Source organism: Alligator mississippiensis, chromosome 14 (assembly GCF_030867095.1).
Source record: "Alligator mississippiensis isolate rAllMis1 chromosome 14, rAllMis1, whole genome shotgun sequence".
NCBI lineage: Eukaryota > Metazoa > Chordata > Crocodylia > Alligatoridae > Alligator > Alligator mississippiensis.
Window position 1 is genome coordinate 2,729,730 of NC_081837.1, and position 16,027 is coordinate 2,745,756.

The 16,027-nt window shown below is 54.9% G+C and overlaps 1 protein-coding gene and 1 long non-coding RNA gene across 3 annotated transcripts; one reads left to right on the top strand and one right to left on the bottom strand.

Moving 5' to 3' along the window:
* Positions 1–1,124: 1,124 nt before the first annotated feature.
* LOC102566915 (multidrug and toxin extrusion protein 2) lies at positions 1,125–11,795 on the bottom strand. 2 transcript variants are annotated; one of them, XM_014603753.3, is made up of 17 exons: positions 11,689–11,795; positions 9,938–10,039; positions 9,376–9,444; positions 8,836–8,984; positions 8,237–8,279; positions 7,730–7,774; positions 7,120–7,217; positions 6,694–6,791; positions 6,189–6,302; positions 5,878–5,945; positions 5,520–5,628; positions 5,202–5,277; positions 4,857–4,926; positions 3,732–3,864; positions 2,853–2,947; positions 2,232–2,310; positions 1,125–1,928 (listed from the first exon to the last, which is right to left on the bottom strand). In XM_014603753.3, the coding sequence occupies exons 1-17, from the start codon at positions 11,776–11,778 to the stop codon at positions 1,684–1,686; spliced, it is 1,683 nt and encodes a 560-aa protein (XP_014459239.1). In that variant the 5' UTR covers positions 11,779–11,795; the 3' UTR covers positions 1,125–1,683. The 2 variants fall into 2 exon arrangements, with proteins under 2 accessions (XP_014459239.1, XP_019347451.1); XM_019491906.2 differs by lacking the exon at positions 7,730–7,774.
* Positions 11,796–11,804: 9 nt separating this feature from the next.
* LOC109284237 (uncharacterized) lies at positions 11,805–15,379 on the top strand. The gene is made up of 2 exons (XR_002091613.2): positions 11,805–14,974; positions 15,124–15,379. It is a non-coding gene; the product is annotated as an uncharacterized LOC109284237 (long non-coding RNA).
* Positions 15,380–16,027: the final 648 nt, after the last annotated feature.

The following is a 16,027-nucleotide window of genomic DNA, read 5'->3' on the forward strand; positions in this document are numbered from 1 at the left end:
GCTCCTCAGCCAAGCAGAGCAGGGAACCATCATTCCCATGAATTCAGCCCACAGGGAGAAGCTGCCAGAGGAGATCACCTTTCTCATCCCAAGCTAGCACTCGGGGCCGTGCTGAACCAGACGGCCTAGCCAGGGAAGAGGGGCGTCTGTAACACCCCAGAGGGTAAATCTGCCTTGTTGTCCAGGAGAGACGATGCCGGTACTATAATCAGGGTTATATCCCTTAGGATCACACCCGTTTCCTGGTACATTCGACCTTGCCTTTGGTCACGCTGGAAGCGTCTCCATGCAGAAACCCTGGCAAGGCCAAGTCCACACGCCCTGGGAACAGCAAAGTGCTGCTGCAAGGTCCGACACAGGAGTCCTGTATGCGCGAGATGGAGTCCATTAATGCAAACTGTCGGGCAGATGAAAGCAAGGCTTTCACCCCATCTGACCCTGTGTGAGCAGGATCCCGTAGAGCAGTAGGATCCCCCCCACTCTCTCCACCCCTGCTCCTCTGTGGAGTGTTTTCCAGGGAGGGAGGAGTCGAGCTGAGGGGACAGGTAGCTTTGGGGGGCTCGTCTACTCACTGTTTCTGCATTTCCTGGGCAGCAGTCAGTGCCATTCAAACGCGGCAGGAGAACTGCACTGTCACAGGTCAGACACGCGGCTGAGTGGCAGCCACATGACTTCCATCCTTTGGGAAGTCAGCCATGGGCACCGGCTGCTTTAGGACAGGTGGCTGGTGAGCGGGCATTGCTCTGGGCTGCGTCCAGAGCGGAGCAGGCAAGGACACTTCTACTGCAGGACAGCGGTTCGCTGGGGCAGGACGGAGTTAGTGTATTTGGAAAGTTGGGTTGCTTTCAGTATCGGTCATCGCCGTGCGCGTGCCCGCTAGCAGAAGAGTGTGTTGGCAGCAGAGGGAAGCCTATGGGAGTGATTGATGCCAGCTGCACGACTCTCAGACCCTTGCCGTAGAAAGCAGAAGCGTGCATTTTGGTTGGGATGGGGTGATCCTGCCTCAGACAGGGGATGCACTAGAGGATCTAGCCCCACTTCTCCAATTTCCTTCTGCCGACAAGCATGATCGAGGGGTAAAAGTGGGAGCGTTTGGATAAGACAGCAACAACCCCCGCAAGAGATTCAACAACCTGAATGTTTATTGGAAACCTGCAGCATCAGAAGAGCAGCGACAGTAGTGCAAGAGCGAACGCCGCTGTGGGCAGAGGTGGGTCTGCGCGCCCCAGGCAGTGCTGCCTGAGCCCAGAAACAACTTCCCAACCTTTAGCCCTGGGCTAAGACTACAGGGGCACCCCAGAGCCAACTGTGAAAGATAAAAGGCCTTTGCCCCCATGGGGTCTCTGGGCCTACGAAGGGCCTGGGCCAACGAAGCCCGAGCTTCAAACCAAACAGCAGAACAGGACATGAACTAGTGCTTCAGGACCAGGAAATGGCTGAGGCCGACGGCCCAGCAGGCTCCCACCGAGGGGGTGAACGCCCCCGGGTCAGCATTGCTCAGTGGCGGCACAGGCACGTTCCCAGCCCATTAGCATGGGCAGCGTGACCAGACCATGGACCCCAAGAGATGGGCCAGGATGGAGGAGCATCTCAGCCACTCCTTCCTGTGGCACTCCAGAACGGCTGCCCACGGGTGGCATTCCCCAGTCCCAGCGGTCACGTCTCTGGCCACGGTGGCTATGCTTAGCCGTTGCCCATGAGGAGCCGCACTAGGACCCCCGCCAGCAGGACTGCAATGGCAACAGCCAGCGCCAGCCCGCGCCAGAGGAGCAGGCCCTTCCCCAGCGAGACGCTGCCTCCTGGCAGAGCGAGGGGCCCGGCAGCTTCCTCTCCGGGGATGAACTGGGGCTCCGGCAGGCTCTCGCTGCTGGAGGTGGCAGCGGGCAGGACCACAGTGTCCGGCACTTCTGTCTCGGCCGTGAAATAGTCTGGGGAGCAGACGGGTCAGTGTTACACGCGGGGCCTGGGCCGAGCTGTACGGCCAGCTGCAGGGGCGAAGGGCAGTGGTCCCAGGCCAGTTCTGCTGGCCAGCTCGGGGCAGTCAGCGCTACCTGGGGTCCGTTTGGGGCCCCGCAGCCACTGAAGGCCACGCTGCTGCAAGGGCAGAGCCTGCAGGCATGAGCCAGCCAGAGCAGCTCCCACACAGCACTCCTCCTCTCCCCACACCCTGCCCGGGAGCGTTTCCAGAGCTCGGGGCACCGCGTGTACGACTCCGGCCCACAGCCACATACCGAGACCAGACAAATGAACCACAGAGCTGCTGGTGCCTGGGATCTCCGCTTCCACTTGGAGGCCTGCCCGGATTTGAGCCTGAAACAGAGAACAGGGTCGGATTCTCCCTGTCGCCCGGGCACGCCATCAAAACCCATCCCAAACGGAGCAGCGGACTGCAGCCAGCGAGGGTCCGGCTAAGCTGGGAACACAACGCGCTCCCAGCTCCACCGACTGGGGCGAGAGATCCGGCCTCCTGCTCTCCGAGCGCACAAGGTGCTTCCTTTCCCGGGGCACAGGCCCTCGGCTGCAGCACCCTCCGCAGGGATCAGTCCTGCCCCGCCCTGAACAGGGCAGCTGTGTGGGCCGCGACCTGGCTTTGCCAGCTCTGCTTTTCACTCCTCAGCTGGATCACAACCAGCGAGTGCCTCTGAACCCCGGCCCTTCTGCTGACTCCTTCGGTTCAAGGCGTGAACTGCATATGCTCACGCCCAGCAAAACACACTTCTTCAAGCAGGGAAGAGGAAGAGACAGATTGTGCTTTCACAACACTGCGCGCCCGCGGAGCTGTGCAATGTGGCACTGGCTCAGGAGCCGGCACAGAGCCTCTGGACGAGACTAGTGGGCTGCAAGAGCCTTACCTCCTCTGCAGCTTTCTTCCAGTCTATGCGCAGGACGTAGATGAAGAAGGAAGTGGCCTGCAGAGCAATGCAGACGATCAGTCCCACCCATAGGCCTGGAACAAAGGGAAATCGGAGTCAGTTATCTGAAGGCCCCTGATGGAGGTCCTTGCACCCGAGTCCAGCTCAGCCAGATCCCCTGGCCTTCCCTGGGATCTGGATTTCACTCTGCAGCTATTTCACTTCTTGGGACTTCGTTCCCAAACTAGAGATGCACAAGTCCTGATCAAGCCCCGTCATGGACCTCGTCGTCCAGCAGACGTGGATTCCCATCAGCAACCTTGAAAACCCTTTGGCTGACCCCGCCTGCAGCTATACTTGGGCCCAAGTCGTCGTGCGTTTGTCACAGGACAGACACCATGCCGTGTCCTGCTCGGTTACCAGGTGCAACCCAGAGTAACTCCAGTGAATTCACACCACTGCAACCACATGGACATAGCTGGTTTTCTATGGTGGGTCATGCTGTATGTATACAGGCAACAGCAAAATCTGCTTTGCTGTCTGTTCCCTGAGGCGCTGGACTGAAGCCCCCATCCGTATGCTGGAGTTACACTGCTATCTACTCCACGCTCTTATTGAAAGCAGATGCCTATTTGAGCCCACGTTCAGCTAAATGCTCTAGCCCGGGCTTGAGCCTTCTGGGAGCCAGCAAAGCCGAAGCGCGTGGTTTGCTGAAACAGGGCTCTGGTCAGCGTACACCTACAACAGTCGGTTCTCCCTGCGCCGCAGCCAGTAGAAACGGCTGCCCTGACTTCACCAGGGCCAGGATCTCACCCTGCCATGAGCAGTGGCCCATACGTGTCGGATGTTCAGCACCAGGCCTGCTCACGGCACACGTACCCAGCACCCCAAGCTTTGCGGCGAACATCAGTGAGATTCCCAGCGGGAACCCGATGGCATAATATCCGATAGCGTTGGCGATGGCCCCGAACTTCTGCTTCCCCGTCCCCCTCAGCACACCACCGCAGGTCGCCTATGAGGACAGAGAGCAGAGTCAGTGCGCAGCACAGCTGCTCCTGCCGCACCTGGCAGGCAGCAACGCAGCCCTGGCGGGGAAAGTGCAGCTTTGAGACAATTTAAGATGGGCTGAGGCTGCTGCGTTACCCCGTGAAGCCAGCCTCGATTCCAGTCCTGTTCAGTCTCCCTCCCAAGAGTTCTATGATAGAAGGGTCCTTGCTACTCCAGTATGCAGAGTAGATGATTGATGAATGAATCATGAAGCTAAAGCCACCCAGATACCAAGAGGTGGAGCAGCTGATTTGTGCACCCACATCCCTTTCAGCTGCCTGTGTACTTGGTTTTCTCCCCTCTACCTGAGTGCTAAAGTGTGGTTGCTTATGGCTCGTTCAGGGGGGGTGGGATGCAGCCTGACTTTCGTTTGTAAGTGTGAGCACCTGGGCACTTACTGCAGAGCTGCCAGCATGCCATAAAACCCTGCTCTCCTCCGTTCACAACAACTTGTGCGACTGTGTCCTTAGTGGCTGTACGTGAGCACGTGCATGTGCGTGTGAGATTCAGCTACGCTGCTGTGATGGTGTCCGTTCCCCCTGCAGCCCATCCACGGGGCAGGACATCACTAGGTATAAACCGAGTAGCAGGCAGAAGGTCATACCCAGGTGCTGTGGGTGTTGGAGGACAGCCAGCTCCTCTGAACACCGAGCTGGGTGTCTCGGCGCCTTGATTCCCAACATCAACCACTCAATCTTGGACTGTGATTTTGACCACAGATTATTAACCCATAATGGTGAGATCTGGGGTGCCTTGGTGGTAGCTGCAACCACTACGGAGTTTGAGATTGCTCCAGAATATCACCGGCCGCTACTTTCAGCTGCACCATGACTGCATAGCATATTAAACTTGTGTTTTGACAGATTGCAAGAGTCAGAGGAACCAAGACTGCTGAATAAGCAACGTGACTGCGGTCAAGCTCGCAGAGGAGGTTGCCGGGTGCACGGAAATACTCACTGCCGTCGCATCAAACAAGTGAAAGGGAGCGAAGAGCAGCATCACCTTAGACACCAAGGTAACGATCTCTCTGTTGGGAGAAAGGCACGTGGCTGTCACTTAGGGTTGCAGGGGAGCGGGGCGGCCTGACTACGAGGGGGGAATGAACTCTAGTTCGGATGCTTGTTGCCACACACAGGCCCGGTGAAGTCCATGGGAAATCGATGGGCTTTGGGCCAGCTCCTTAGTTACTGGCACTGCGATGTCCCTTCCGGACTGTGACTGAATAGCACGAATTCCCTACGTGTGTGGAACAGCTCTTTGAAAGAGGTAAAGAATTGTCCTGAATGGACTTGGATGACTCACTTGTCAGTGGTGAAGATGTAGCCCACAACGTCCTTCAGGGTCCCCAACAAGGTGGCCACCACTACACCCAACACTCCTGAAAGAGCCAGGCAGTTTGATTAACACAGGGCCCACGTTCTGCTCCTCTCCTGTGCTGCTTGGGATCACGATCTCCGCTGGAGGGACCATCCCTGCCGGGGTGAAAGTGCCCCACACAGAGCCCCGCTGTTCATGGGGCCCTTCAGGCATTTTTGCCTTAAGCCACCCAAGAATTTAGGGAAGGGAAATTCTTGCAGGGTAGATCAGGCCAGCAGGCACTAGCTAGAGGAATGGTCCCACCTGTACACAGCAACGCAGAGATACAGGATGTCCTCGCTTGCTCTGCATCCCCCGATCCTAAGGCATTGCCCACGCGGACACTGGCAGCCACGCTGAAGCCCAGGGGCACCTGGGCAGGAAGGAGGGGAAGGTTGGACAGAGCGCGAGTAGTGATCTGCTCATCCATGCTCCAAGCATGCAGGGGCAGGGGCAGGCAGTGCCCTACTGCAGTCTGGCTATGCCCTAGCAGGAAAATGGAGCGTAGTCTGGCACCACGAACACCCCAGCCCACATCCTTAGGCTGCCTGGGAACCTCTTCCGCTCTCCGTGCTCCTACTCCAGCCACTAGTGCTCCTTGCAAGCAGGCCTGAGCTCTTACCATGTATGCGGCACTGGACAGTTCATAGATGACAGACTGAGCCCCTAGTTCCACCACGCTGATCAGACCTAGAAGGGAATTGCCACAGCCAACTTTTAACCATCACTACAATTAGCTTCGTTCCTGGCGGGGGCTTTGGTTTGACAGAAGCAGGGAGCCCTGTAGGACCCACCCACAGAATCCAGGGGGGGACTGCAGGCCAGAGACACCATCCAGGTCTGCTCAGCAAGGCGTGAGGGTCGCCAGCACTAGGAGACCTCCGTGGGAGCAGAGAAGGGAGAGGGCGTTTGCACGGGACTCTGCTAGCTCACCTGCCAGGAAGCTCCCGATCTCGAAGGTCCACCACTCAATGCACATCATAAGCATGCTGGGCATGGCCAACTGCATGAAGGAGCCCCACTCCAGCAGACACTCCCAGGTCCAGCCTGTAGCAAGGCAGCAATCAGTCAGGAGGAAGCAGATGCCTCTCCTGACCCACACAGGATGCTGTGAGCTGTAGCAGGGTGCAGCCTGCAGAAACCAGGGCACAAGGCAGCATCCCAGGGGCCAAAGCCCAGCCCTATCAGTCGTCAGTGCATGCACTGGTATAAGATGGCCAAGAATGAGCTTGCATCCCAGGTCAGGCTTGAGCTAAGGCACCACCCGTATGCTAAGCACTTAGGATTTGTCTCATTCAGGGAGACAGGAGCTGCTACCTGAGGATATCCATTGTATCCACGCTACACAGGGCTGGATCCTACAGAAGCCAGTGCCTGGGCATCCACCCATCGCAGGATCAGCCAAGTAATGTAGGAACTGGACGGAGACATACTTTACCTCCCCAGGTCCGCGCATGGATTTTCCTCCACCGCATGTACAAGAAGAGGAGAATCATCTGGGTGTACTGAGAAACCGTGTGGGCCCAGGCAGAGCCCCTGCAGGGAGAAACAGGCTGGTCACACGTGGCACTTCCCCTCCTTCCCTTGTACTGGTGTCTCCTCCACCCCTGGCTGCCAGGAGCACGTACGCCTTTGCACCAGCCAGGCTGCCTGCGCCCTCCCAAACGGATACTCCGTTCTCCACTCAGAGGGTTCAACCCTTCCCCACTCCAAAGGCTGGCAGCACCCCAGGGCAGACCTACAGCTATGAAGTCAGGGAGCATCTGCAAGAGAAGAGCAGCCGTGGCCCTGGGTCTGACAAGCCCCCAGATCTCTGCTAAACCTCACTGAGTGGCTACCCATGGCTCTGCCTGCTCAGACTTACACCACTCCCAGCTTCATCGCATACAGGAACAGGGCGTTCATGCCCACATTGAGGATATTGGCTGCAACCCCCGTCACCACCTGTGGCAAGATGATGGCCTGCAAACAAAGACGAGACCTTAGGAGGCACTTCCCCAGCAGCGCAGCCAGACACAGCCCCTTGGCCAGGAAGGAACCTGGGCACTGCTTCCAACGGCTAGTCTCGGGAAATCAAGCCTCCAGGAGAAGGCCAGGCAGGAGATCAATCTCTGCTCCAGCAGAGTTTCCATTCAGCTCCAGCATGTCACAAAAATGCATGTTAGCGTGGAGTGTCTATAGGCACGGGTTTCCCATCACCCTCTCCAGGCCACGCACTGGGCCGCCTCATTTTGGCAGCCAAAGAGATCTGACCAGCTCCCCTGGAGCACCCAGAGCTGTTCCCGTCTTGGAAGGGGATGGGGTGGGCTGAAAGGTAATGTGCTCCCCATACTCCCAGGAGCTGATGCAAGGTGCGTTTGCTGTGCAATGCTTCTCCCCCCAGCCTCCACAGGGAGGGGATGAACTGAGGTCTCCTGCTTTAACAAGGACCTTCGAGGAAATTCAAATCCACAGCCCAAATAATCCCACAATACCTGGCTTTGCAGATATTTTGTCTGCAGCTGGTACATAAACACAGCCTGAAAAACAGTCGGATGACATTTCGTTAGAGCTGCCTTAACCATGCACGCGTCTCCCCGTAGCGTGCTCCTTGCCGTAACCAGGCAAAGTCCTGGGGAAACCACTGGCGCCCAGGTGCAGCAGCCAGTTAGCTTTACTGTCAGAGAAAGCCAGTTGCCCCCAGCCCGCAGGCTCCCTGCCTGCACTGGACAAATTAGCACCAGGAGCTTGCTACTCCGAGGCTTGTTTTGTTCACTAGTGACCGCTGGCTGAGCCCGTAACATTAGGAATGAAAAGCAAACTGCTGAACGTTCTCCAGATACCAGCACGCAATGACAAGTAGTGGGGCTAGAAGGGCAGCTGCATGTTGGGCACTGTAGCTTCTGGCAGGCTGCATTGAGATTAAATGTCATTGTATATAGAGCAATGGCATCCTCACGTTACCCCGAGACAAAGGCAGCGTAACCTTAGTGGCGACTTACAGGAAGAGCTGGGATGAAGATCATCACATAAACCTGGGTTAACCTGGAAAGAAAAAAAAAAGCAATAGGTTCCCACCCAATGAATAATACAGTAATGGAAGAGCCAAACCAAGCACATCCGCTGTCAAGAATCCGCTTGGCCTTAAATGAAGGGCATTTCTCAGCCGCACCCTCAATCCCTGCCTGGGGGGATGTGGAGGGGATAGATGTTGTAGGCAAGAGGCTCAGAAATTAAGTCCGTGGAGGTCTCTCTCAGTACAGCGCTGGAGCAAATCTTTAGCAATCACCATCCTCTTCATAGGGTGCATACCGCACAGCGCGCTCTCCCTCGCCTCACCGGTCCACCAGCCTGACTCAGTCACGACTCATGACCCAGAGGGACCAAAGGCAGACGGTGGGGCATGAAGTCCTGGTCAGCTCTTAGCTTCTGCTAGGGACTTAATACTGGCTCTTTAACACCTAACACTGCTCCCGCTGCCTGCTCGGCTCACAGGGTCTCCTGCAGGCCTAGCGGGGACGCTTCAGTCCCAGACGGACCTGCTGTCTGCACTAGAAGGGACCAAATCAGAGCTGGTGTGAGATGGGATCTGCTGCCAGACCTGGAGACGTCTGGGTCCTGTTTGAAGAGGAGCAGGATCTTCTCGGTGTTGATGAAGACAGCCCAGCAGGGGAAGCAGCAGAGCAAGAGGATGAGGATGCCGCGCTGCAGGATGGTGCCCACCTGCTTCAAGTTCTTGCTGCCGTACGTCTGAGGAAGAAGCAGAGGCATGAGTTACCAGCGGCACTTACGCAGCGGCTTTGCGCTCTGGTCAGCGGGAAGCAACGGCGGGCGATTAAAGAGGGCGAAGTGAATGGGGCTGAGGCGGCACGTGACTTTCTAGCACTCCCTCCCCTGGGTACGATATGGCCAGTCAGCTTTCCTTTCCCCACCCCAGGTCCAGGCAGTGGTGGAGGTGAGCAGAGACAAAGGTGCTCAGAGGGCAAGGTCCTGCTGCCTTGCCAAGCCAAGGTCTGCATCCAAATAGGAGGGTCAGATGCTGATGAATTCAGTTCTCAGCCTTCTTACCCCAAGACAGAGCTTCCCAGGCTCGAGACCCAGGGGCAGGAGAAAGAAGGGAAGCCACAGGACTGTTACCTACCTGCGACATGAGGGTGTCGCATGCTGAGGCTAAGCCAGAGCCGATGGAGATGCCGGTGACGTTGATGACCTGGAAAAGAAACATGGAGGGAGGGAAATAACTCGAGGAGAGGAAAGCCAGCCATCTGCAGCGGTGTGTGGGTGTGTGTGGCCACTGGGTGACACTGCCGAGCTGGTCTCGGTGCCTGGAAGTGTCCCTTTCCCCCCCCCCAAGTAATGTCCATTAAGGCCGCTTTATATAGCATCTCCCCCCTCTTCTGCTTCAAAGTTCCCATCATCTAAAGTAGCAAAGGCTTCGAGAGGACTCTCTGCACCCACACGCTGTTCTGGCAGGGCTCTATAAAGGACACGGTGGCGTGACTTGAAGTTGGAGGGAACAGACTTTGGGATAAATACCTAACCTGGCTCCCCACCACCACCGTTCTACCCTCCCGGGTATCAGCGGCTGGAACTGCAGGGATAGCACCCTGGAGACGACACGCGTGGTCAGTGTTATAGCCAACGGTGCTCCCAGGTGGGCCGAGTTACAACGCCAGCATTAAAAGCAACAGAACGATACGTACGGACACGGCGAGCGTCACGGCATCCAGCTCGGTTTTCCCCAGATGGCCACAGAATATGGAGCTGACCACGCCGATCAGAAAGACCAGGAGCTGGGCCAGGAACTGGGAGGGAAACGGAAGGAAATGTGAAGGGGGGATAACCGTGCCAGAGCAAGGCCGGCATGGCCAGGAAGACTGATGCATCAGGAGCTCCAGGTTCAGGTTTTGGGTTCAAGATGGTTTATGGTGAGGGGGGATGGCTCTCCGGCTTTCCCTCTAGCTTGCTCCTTCGGCCTTTTGGCTACGGGTAAGTGAGACCAGGGGGCATTCAAACCCCAAACCCTCCAGGGAAAGATGCCTGCCATGGATCTGGGAGTATCTGAAGCACCTGGGAGGTAGGATACTTGCTGGTGGTAGCGCCACACAGACCAGAATGATTGAGCTCTGCCCAGTTGAGAGACTTTGGCTCTGATTTGGCCTTGAACACAAAATTTCAAAAAATTAAATATCAAAAATGCAGTTTCAGGCAGGCCCCAGCTCCGAGACGGCTTTGGTTTGTGTTATGGGAGCCCTGCTGTGCTGGATGTTGTACAAACTTACTGGGAGTCTTGGGAGCAGGGTCTGGTTCTCCCCATCTTAACAATCAGGCAAAAGGAAGGACTGACCCCTTCCTTCCCCCCCCGCTTTTCTTTTCTTTTTGAAGTGGGTTAAATTGAACAGGAACAAAGCCTTTTTTTTTTCCGGGAAACACAGCTGCTCTGGAGTCATTCTGGCTGTCTGAAATGCAAACGAACTCTCAAGTGCGGACAAGTCCTATGGGCTTGCAATGAGGGGCATGCAGCGGCAGCTGCCAAGCGGGCCAGGTATGGGCAGACTTTGGAGTCACAGGGGTGTTAGCAGAGGGAAAAGAATGAGGAAGTGCGTGAGGGACGTTACCCAAGGAGAACCAGCCTTGGCATTCCCACAGTGATCATTTAAAATGGATTCAGTAAGGAGTTTAGCGCTTCATGCTAAGTTTAGCCTGCTCCTTTGCAGGCGGCAGTTGCCACTGCGCTCCAGCTGCTACCACTGAGCAATAAACACCGCCCGCCCCGAACGCACGTGCACACGCACGCGGCTGGCAGCCCAGAGCCGGGTCCCTGGCACGGCTGCGCTGGCAGCCGCGGGCTGAATTTCTGCCGTGGTCCAAGAAAGCGGCGTGGCAGCCCCTCTCCCGCCCGGACACCCTTAGCCGGAGTTTGACCTCTGGACGCAGCAGTAACCCGAACTTTGATTTTTCTTTCCCTTCTCCAGTTATGAGCCTCCGAGCGGTGTCCTGGAAGGGGGCGGTTAGGCAGCCACCGGAGCAAACCGCCGCGACACATCTCCAAGTGCTACCGCTCCAACACAGAAAGGAACCAAACCCGGAGGATTTGCAAGGCCGGTCCCGAGCCGCTTTGATCAGCCAGCCCTGCTCTTCCAAGTCCCGCCAGGCTCACACAGATGAGCGGCCCCCGTGGTTGCTTTGGGGGGGAAAGGGTGCAGGTCACTGTCATCCCCACCGAGGCCGGGGGTTAATGGGGGTTAATTGGCCCCTGCCTGCTACATCCTGCCTTTCCAGGGAAGGGAGCCAGGCCTCTTTTGGAGAGAGAGAGACCGTGCTTAGAGGATGGGATGGGATGGGATGGGATAGGACGGGGCCAGGGGAGGGCAGCAACCCGGTGCGGATCCCCCTCCCTCCTGCGCCCCAGCTCCGGCGCGGGCCGGCCCCGCGTGTGCCCGACCCCGCTCACCACGGGCCCCGCGATCCTGCCCAGCTCGCGGCTCTCCCGCCAGGCGCCCGGCGGCACGAGGCGGCGCAGCGCCCGCACCCCTCCGGCCATGCTCCGCCCGCACGTGCGCTCCGCCCCGCCGCGCCGCGCCGCGCCGTGAGAACAACGCGTGTGCGTGCCTGTGCTGTGTCTCTTGCAACACCAGCTGGGAAACAGCCCTGCAGCGGGTCCGGCCCCCCCACTGGCTGCAGCACAGTAGGTTTACACCTGCACTGGAGTTGGCCCCGCGCTCCTGGGGCTATTATCCTGAGGTATTCCTGTTTAAAGGAGTTTATGCCTGCCCCTGTCAGCCGACTGGAGCATGTAAATGGTCTGGCCTCTTGCAGCTGATTTCAGCAGCTGGGGTGCACTTCCCTAATCAAGCATGCTGGTGCTGGAGACATTGGGCTTCCTCTAATTTACACCACTGCACAAGCAGGATTTGGCCTCTTGCCTGCAGATCTGATGTCTGATGGCTTGTCAGGGCTTCCCCTAGGCGCGCACGATCCGCATCCTGAGCCACAGCCGAGATCCCGTTAGAAAAACTAAAACCCACAAATGTACCGTGTCTGGAACCCTTCAGATTAAGAGCTACCAAATGAGAGGACTGTCAGGAGACAATAGGTTTATGGCAGACGCTTAACTGTTTGGAGAGCGCCCCTTTCTTTGAAGGGGCCCTGATGCTGGCTGACATCCAGAGGCCGTGAAAAATCCCCTTCCCGTTGCACTAGGTTTTTGCAGCTCGGAGCTCGGGCTCGCGCACAGTCCCACAGTAAAGAGCCTTTTGGGAATCAAGCTGGTTTTGATTTAAGCAACAACGAGTCCCTGGAATGGGCATGGAGCCTATCCCCAGGTTTTGGAGCCTATCAACATGGGGGAATGAGCAGGATAGCTTTCTGTATACACGCTCTCTTGTGAAATGGAAGCTGCTGCAGTCTGGGATCATTACTGCTAGCACAAACAGCGCACTCCTTCCAGAACGGGGACACGTCTAAATGGGACACGTGAGTTGATCTGATCATTTTCCCCATGCAGACGTCTTGGGGTTCACTCTGAGGGACACAGCACAAACTTGTCATTGCCTCACAGCTGCCTCCTCTTCCCAGACATGGGCCAAAAAGTGCCGTCATCAAGCCTATAGGCATGTTGCATTGGATGTGAATGTATGCGCCATGCAAAAGTTGTATTAGGGGCCAACAGTTGCCCAGCTGCGAGGAAAGTGTTGAAGCTTTCTTGAAATACTAGGGGAGAGGGAGAAATGGGTGGAAAAGAAGATGGAAGAGGAAACTGGAAAGAGATGGGCAAAAATAAGGAGAGGCTGTTGCAGGAAGCTTATTTGAGGTCCACCTCGTACCCTCTGCTGTGCCAGCCAACTCGCATCAGAACAGTCCACTAAATGGGAGAACGAGTAAATAAATGGGAAGGGTTAGAAGATAATTTGTGCTAACTCCCTGTTGAAGGTGTCCCTTGAAAATGAGACAGGTAGGGAAGAGGAGCCAACTTTCAAAATCAAAACATCTGGAAGAAAGGGTTTTAGAGAACCTAATAACGGAGGCATTTGCAAAGGAAGGAAAACTAGTCCGATGGAAAACGTCAGCACAAAAAAAACACTTAAAAGAAGATGAATTGAGATTCGGAAGGAAGAGCAGGAAATAGGAAGACTGAAGGGAGCGGATGAAGAAGAACAGAGGCAGTGGGCCCGACTTTCAAAAAGGCAGAGGGCCCCGGGCTGCCTGGGAAGTCCCATGTGAAATTTCTCGTCTAAATTTGCATCTACAGTCCTTGCATTTTGTGTGCGCTGTTGAAGACTCACTAGCTCACTGGGGTGCATCTGCAGACACGCAGGTACAACATTTGCATAGAGATTGGGCCTGAAGCTGCATGTGTGTGTTTACCACGTGGTCCTGGACTTCAGCCTTTTGTAAAAACTGGAACCAGCAAGGATTTTTCTCCTCTTTGTTAGATGCATTGGAAGCTTTCGCCCAGCTCTCTCTCATCCTCGGTGCTGTGGTGATTTAGCCATTTCTACTTAAAAGCAACCTTCAACTGTTGTTTTTGAGGCTAGTAATTTATTTTACTTGCCTGAATTGATATGGATAAATCACGTCTTTCACCTTCCTTTTCCCTGGCAGAAACAATAAAGCAGCAACAAGTATAAACTTTCTATACAGCCCAGAATGGACAATTCAAAATCTATTTGCAGTGCCTGCTTGCACTTCAACATCAGTCATCTAAGACTGGAGACTCAACGTCTTGAACCCTGATCTTGCAGTCAAGTCTATGCAGGCAGAGCCCTGCAGCCACAAGGTACCCCTTCTTGCTAGCCCAGGTATCCCTACTTGTACGGATCTGTTTGCAGGATCAGGGCCCTGGGCATCAATACTGTTATGCAGCTTCATATGTTGTTTCCCCATCAGCTGCCTCTCTGTAGCATCTATCCACATTGCTGAATAGACGCACATATCACATCAGTGTAGCTGCACAATGGCCAGTATTGCATCCTGAACTAGTGCACTGCCAAAGACGGAGCCTCATGCATGGATCCACTGGTCTTAATCCCTGTATTTCCTCCTCTTTGGTGACTGCTTGCTCACAAGCACAGTTAGAAAGCAAAAGGCAGTTTTAAGATGCTGATCTGCATTTTGGGGAGCTTTTGAGGGAGGGTTTCTTGTGGTTTGGGAGATTTTGTATTCATTTTGTTTGGCAACAAGACATTTGGATGCTTATCTTGCTGGGCTCCTATGACCCCAGCTGACTTCCTGCCCCTGGGGCAGGGGGCTGGACTCGACGATCTTCTGAGGTCCCTTCCAGCCCTAATGTCTATGAAATCTATGAAAAAGCGCCAGTCTTGCTGGCACTTGGAAAGCCAGGTCTCCAGCGACGGAAACGGATACTTGTCTCCTAGAGACAAAGGTGGCCTGGGGCCTCAAAGTTCATAGTCTAATCTCCTGAGAGGCTGGGGTTGCTTGCATCGTGGAGTTTGTTTGGGGCCCATCTGCAAAGGCAAGATGATCAGATGGTCATTTACAAATATTTACATACTGATAATTGAGATCCAGTGACCTGTCCCCTCCCTCAGCCACCAAGGGGTCTCCTACTGCCTGCTCCTCTCCCCTTCTCCTTAGCTTCCACCTATCTTCCTACCTGCCCATTTTGGGTGGCTTCTGGCACAACTGGTCTGAGGCTTGTGCAAAACGTAGGTGTGAAAGAGCCCAAGAAGGACGTGCTGGCAACCTCACCTCGGACTGCGACTCCTTTTTCCGTTCAGGTATGAAATGTATGGTTATAGTTATAGTATTTTCCAGTCCCGTCTCCACTCAGCTGCTGTCTGCGGCCGCTAGATGTCACTTGAACCTCATTAACTGTACTGATAACTTCTTATTCCCAGTATTTATTTATTTATTTATTTTACCCTAGGACACCTTCACTGGCTTGAACAGGACACCGTCAACTTGACATTCACCTCTCTCTGAGACCGTTGTTCCAGATAACGGCCACGGTCACCAGCACTGAAAAGAGTTAGCGATAGCTGGGGAAAAAGAGAACTGACTTCTGATTTTCTTCTGTTTTGTTTGACAGCACTTTGTATAATTTTATTTTGTTCATTCCCTCGGGCACTTTCTTAAGCAGTCAGCTTCTTTCTTGTTCTTACAAAAACCTCTGCAAAGACTTATTTAAATGGAGTTTTTGTTTGAAAGAAAAAAAATTGTGGTGCACAAAAAAAAAGAGGCTGGGGATTTCTCAGATTCATTTGAAAAATTCAAGCTGACAGTGTCCCTTTAAGAACAGGAAATTAGTGTATTTAGAAGTCTTTGTTGGCTTCCTGCCTGTTCCATCCTTCTCTGTCAATGCAGATTAGCAACGTCTGTTTTGATCTTGCCGTGAGCACTGTGGGCCGTGCACATTGTGGCACCGGGGCCTGCAAGCACTGGTGTAACTGTGCTCGTGTGAATCGTCCTACTAGAGTCAGTCCCTTTGCTCACACCTGCAAAGTTACCGTCTGCAGTAGTGTTAATTGTATTTGTGCGAGTGAGGAAACAGCTGCTCTGTCTCTGCAGCGCACCAACTTGATTCACTGAACACAGGGCTCAAAATAATTGACGGCGATCAAAAGAAAAACCATTTCTCCTTCTTACACAGAACGTTGTCAGAGGCTTTGGGGTGTTGACTGAAAAACATATTTCCTGCCCTGAAGAGTCCCACTCCCTCGATCAGGAAGACAGCAGAGCAAATAGATACAACACAAAACACATCTCCTTTGAATCACCTCTAGGGAGCAAGTCTTGGCAGAAGACAAGAAAGGTGGTGATGCTGTAATAAT

Coding starts and splice junctions, on each gene's coding strand:
- LOC102566915 (XM_014603753.3), bottom strand. CDS start 11,778: ATGGCCGGAGGGGTGCGGGCGCTGCGCCGCCTCGTGCCGCCGGGCGCC. Junction 6,792..7,119: donor GCGATGAAGCTGGGAGTGGT/GTAAGTCTGAGC, acceptor TTCTCCCTGCAG/GGGCTCTGCCTGGGCCCACA. Junction 1,929..2,231: donor GGTTCATTTGTCTGGTCTCG/GTATGTGGCTGT, acceptor TCTGCTCCCCAG/ACTATTTCACGGCCGAGACA.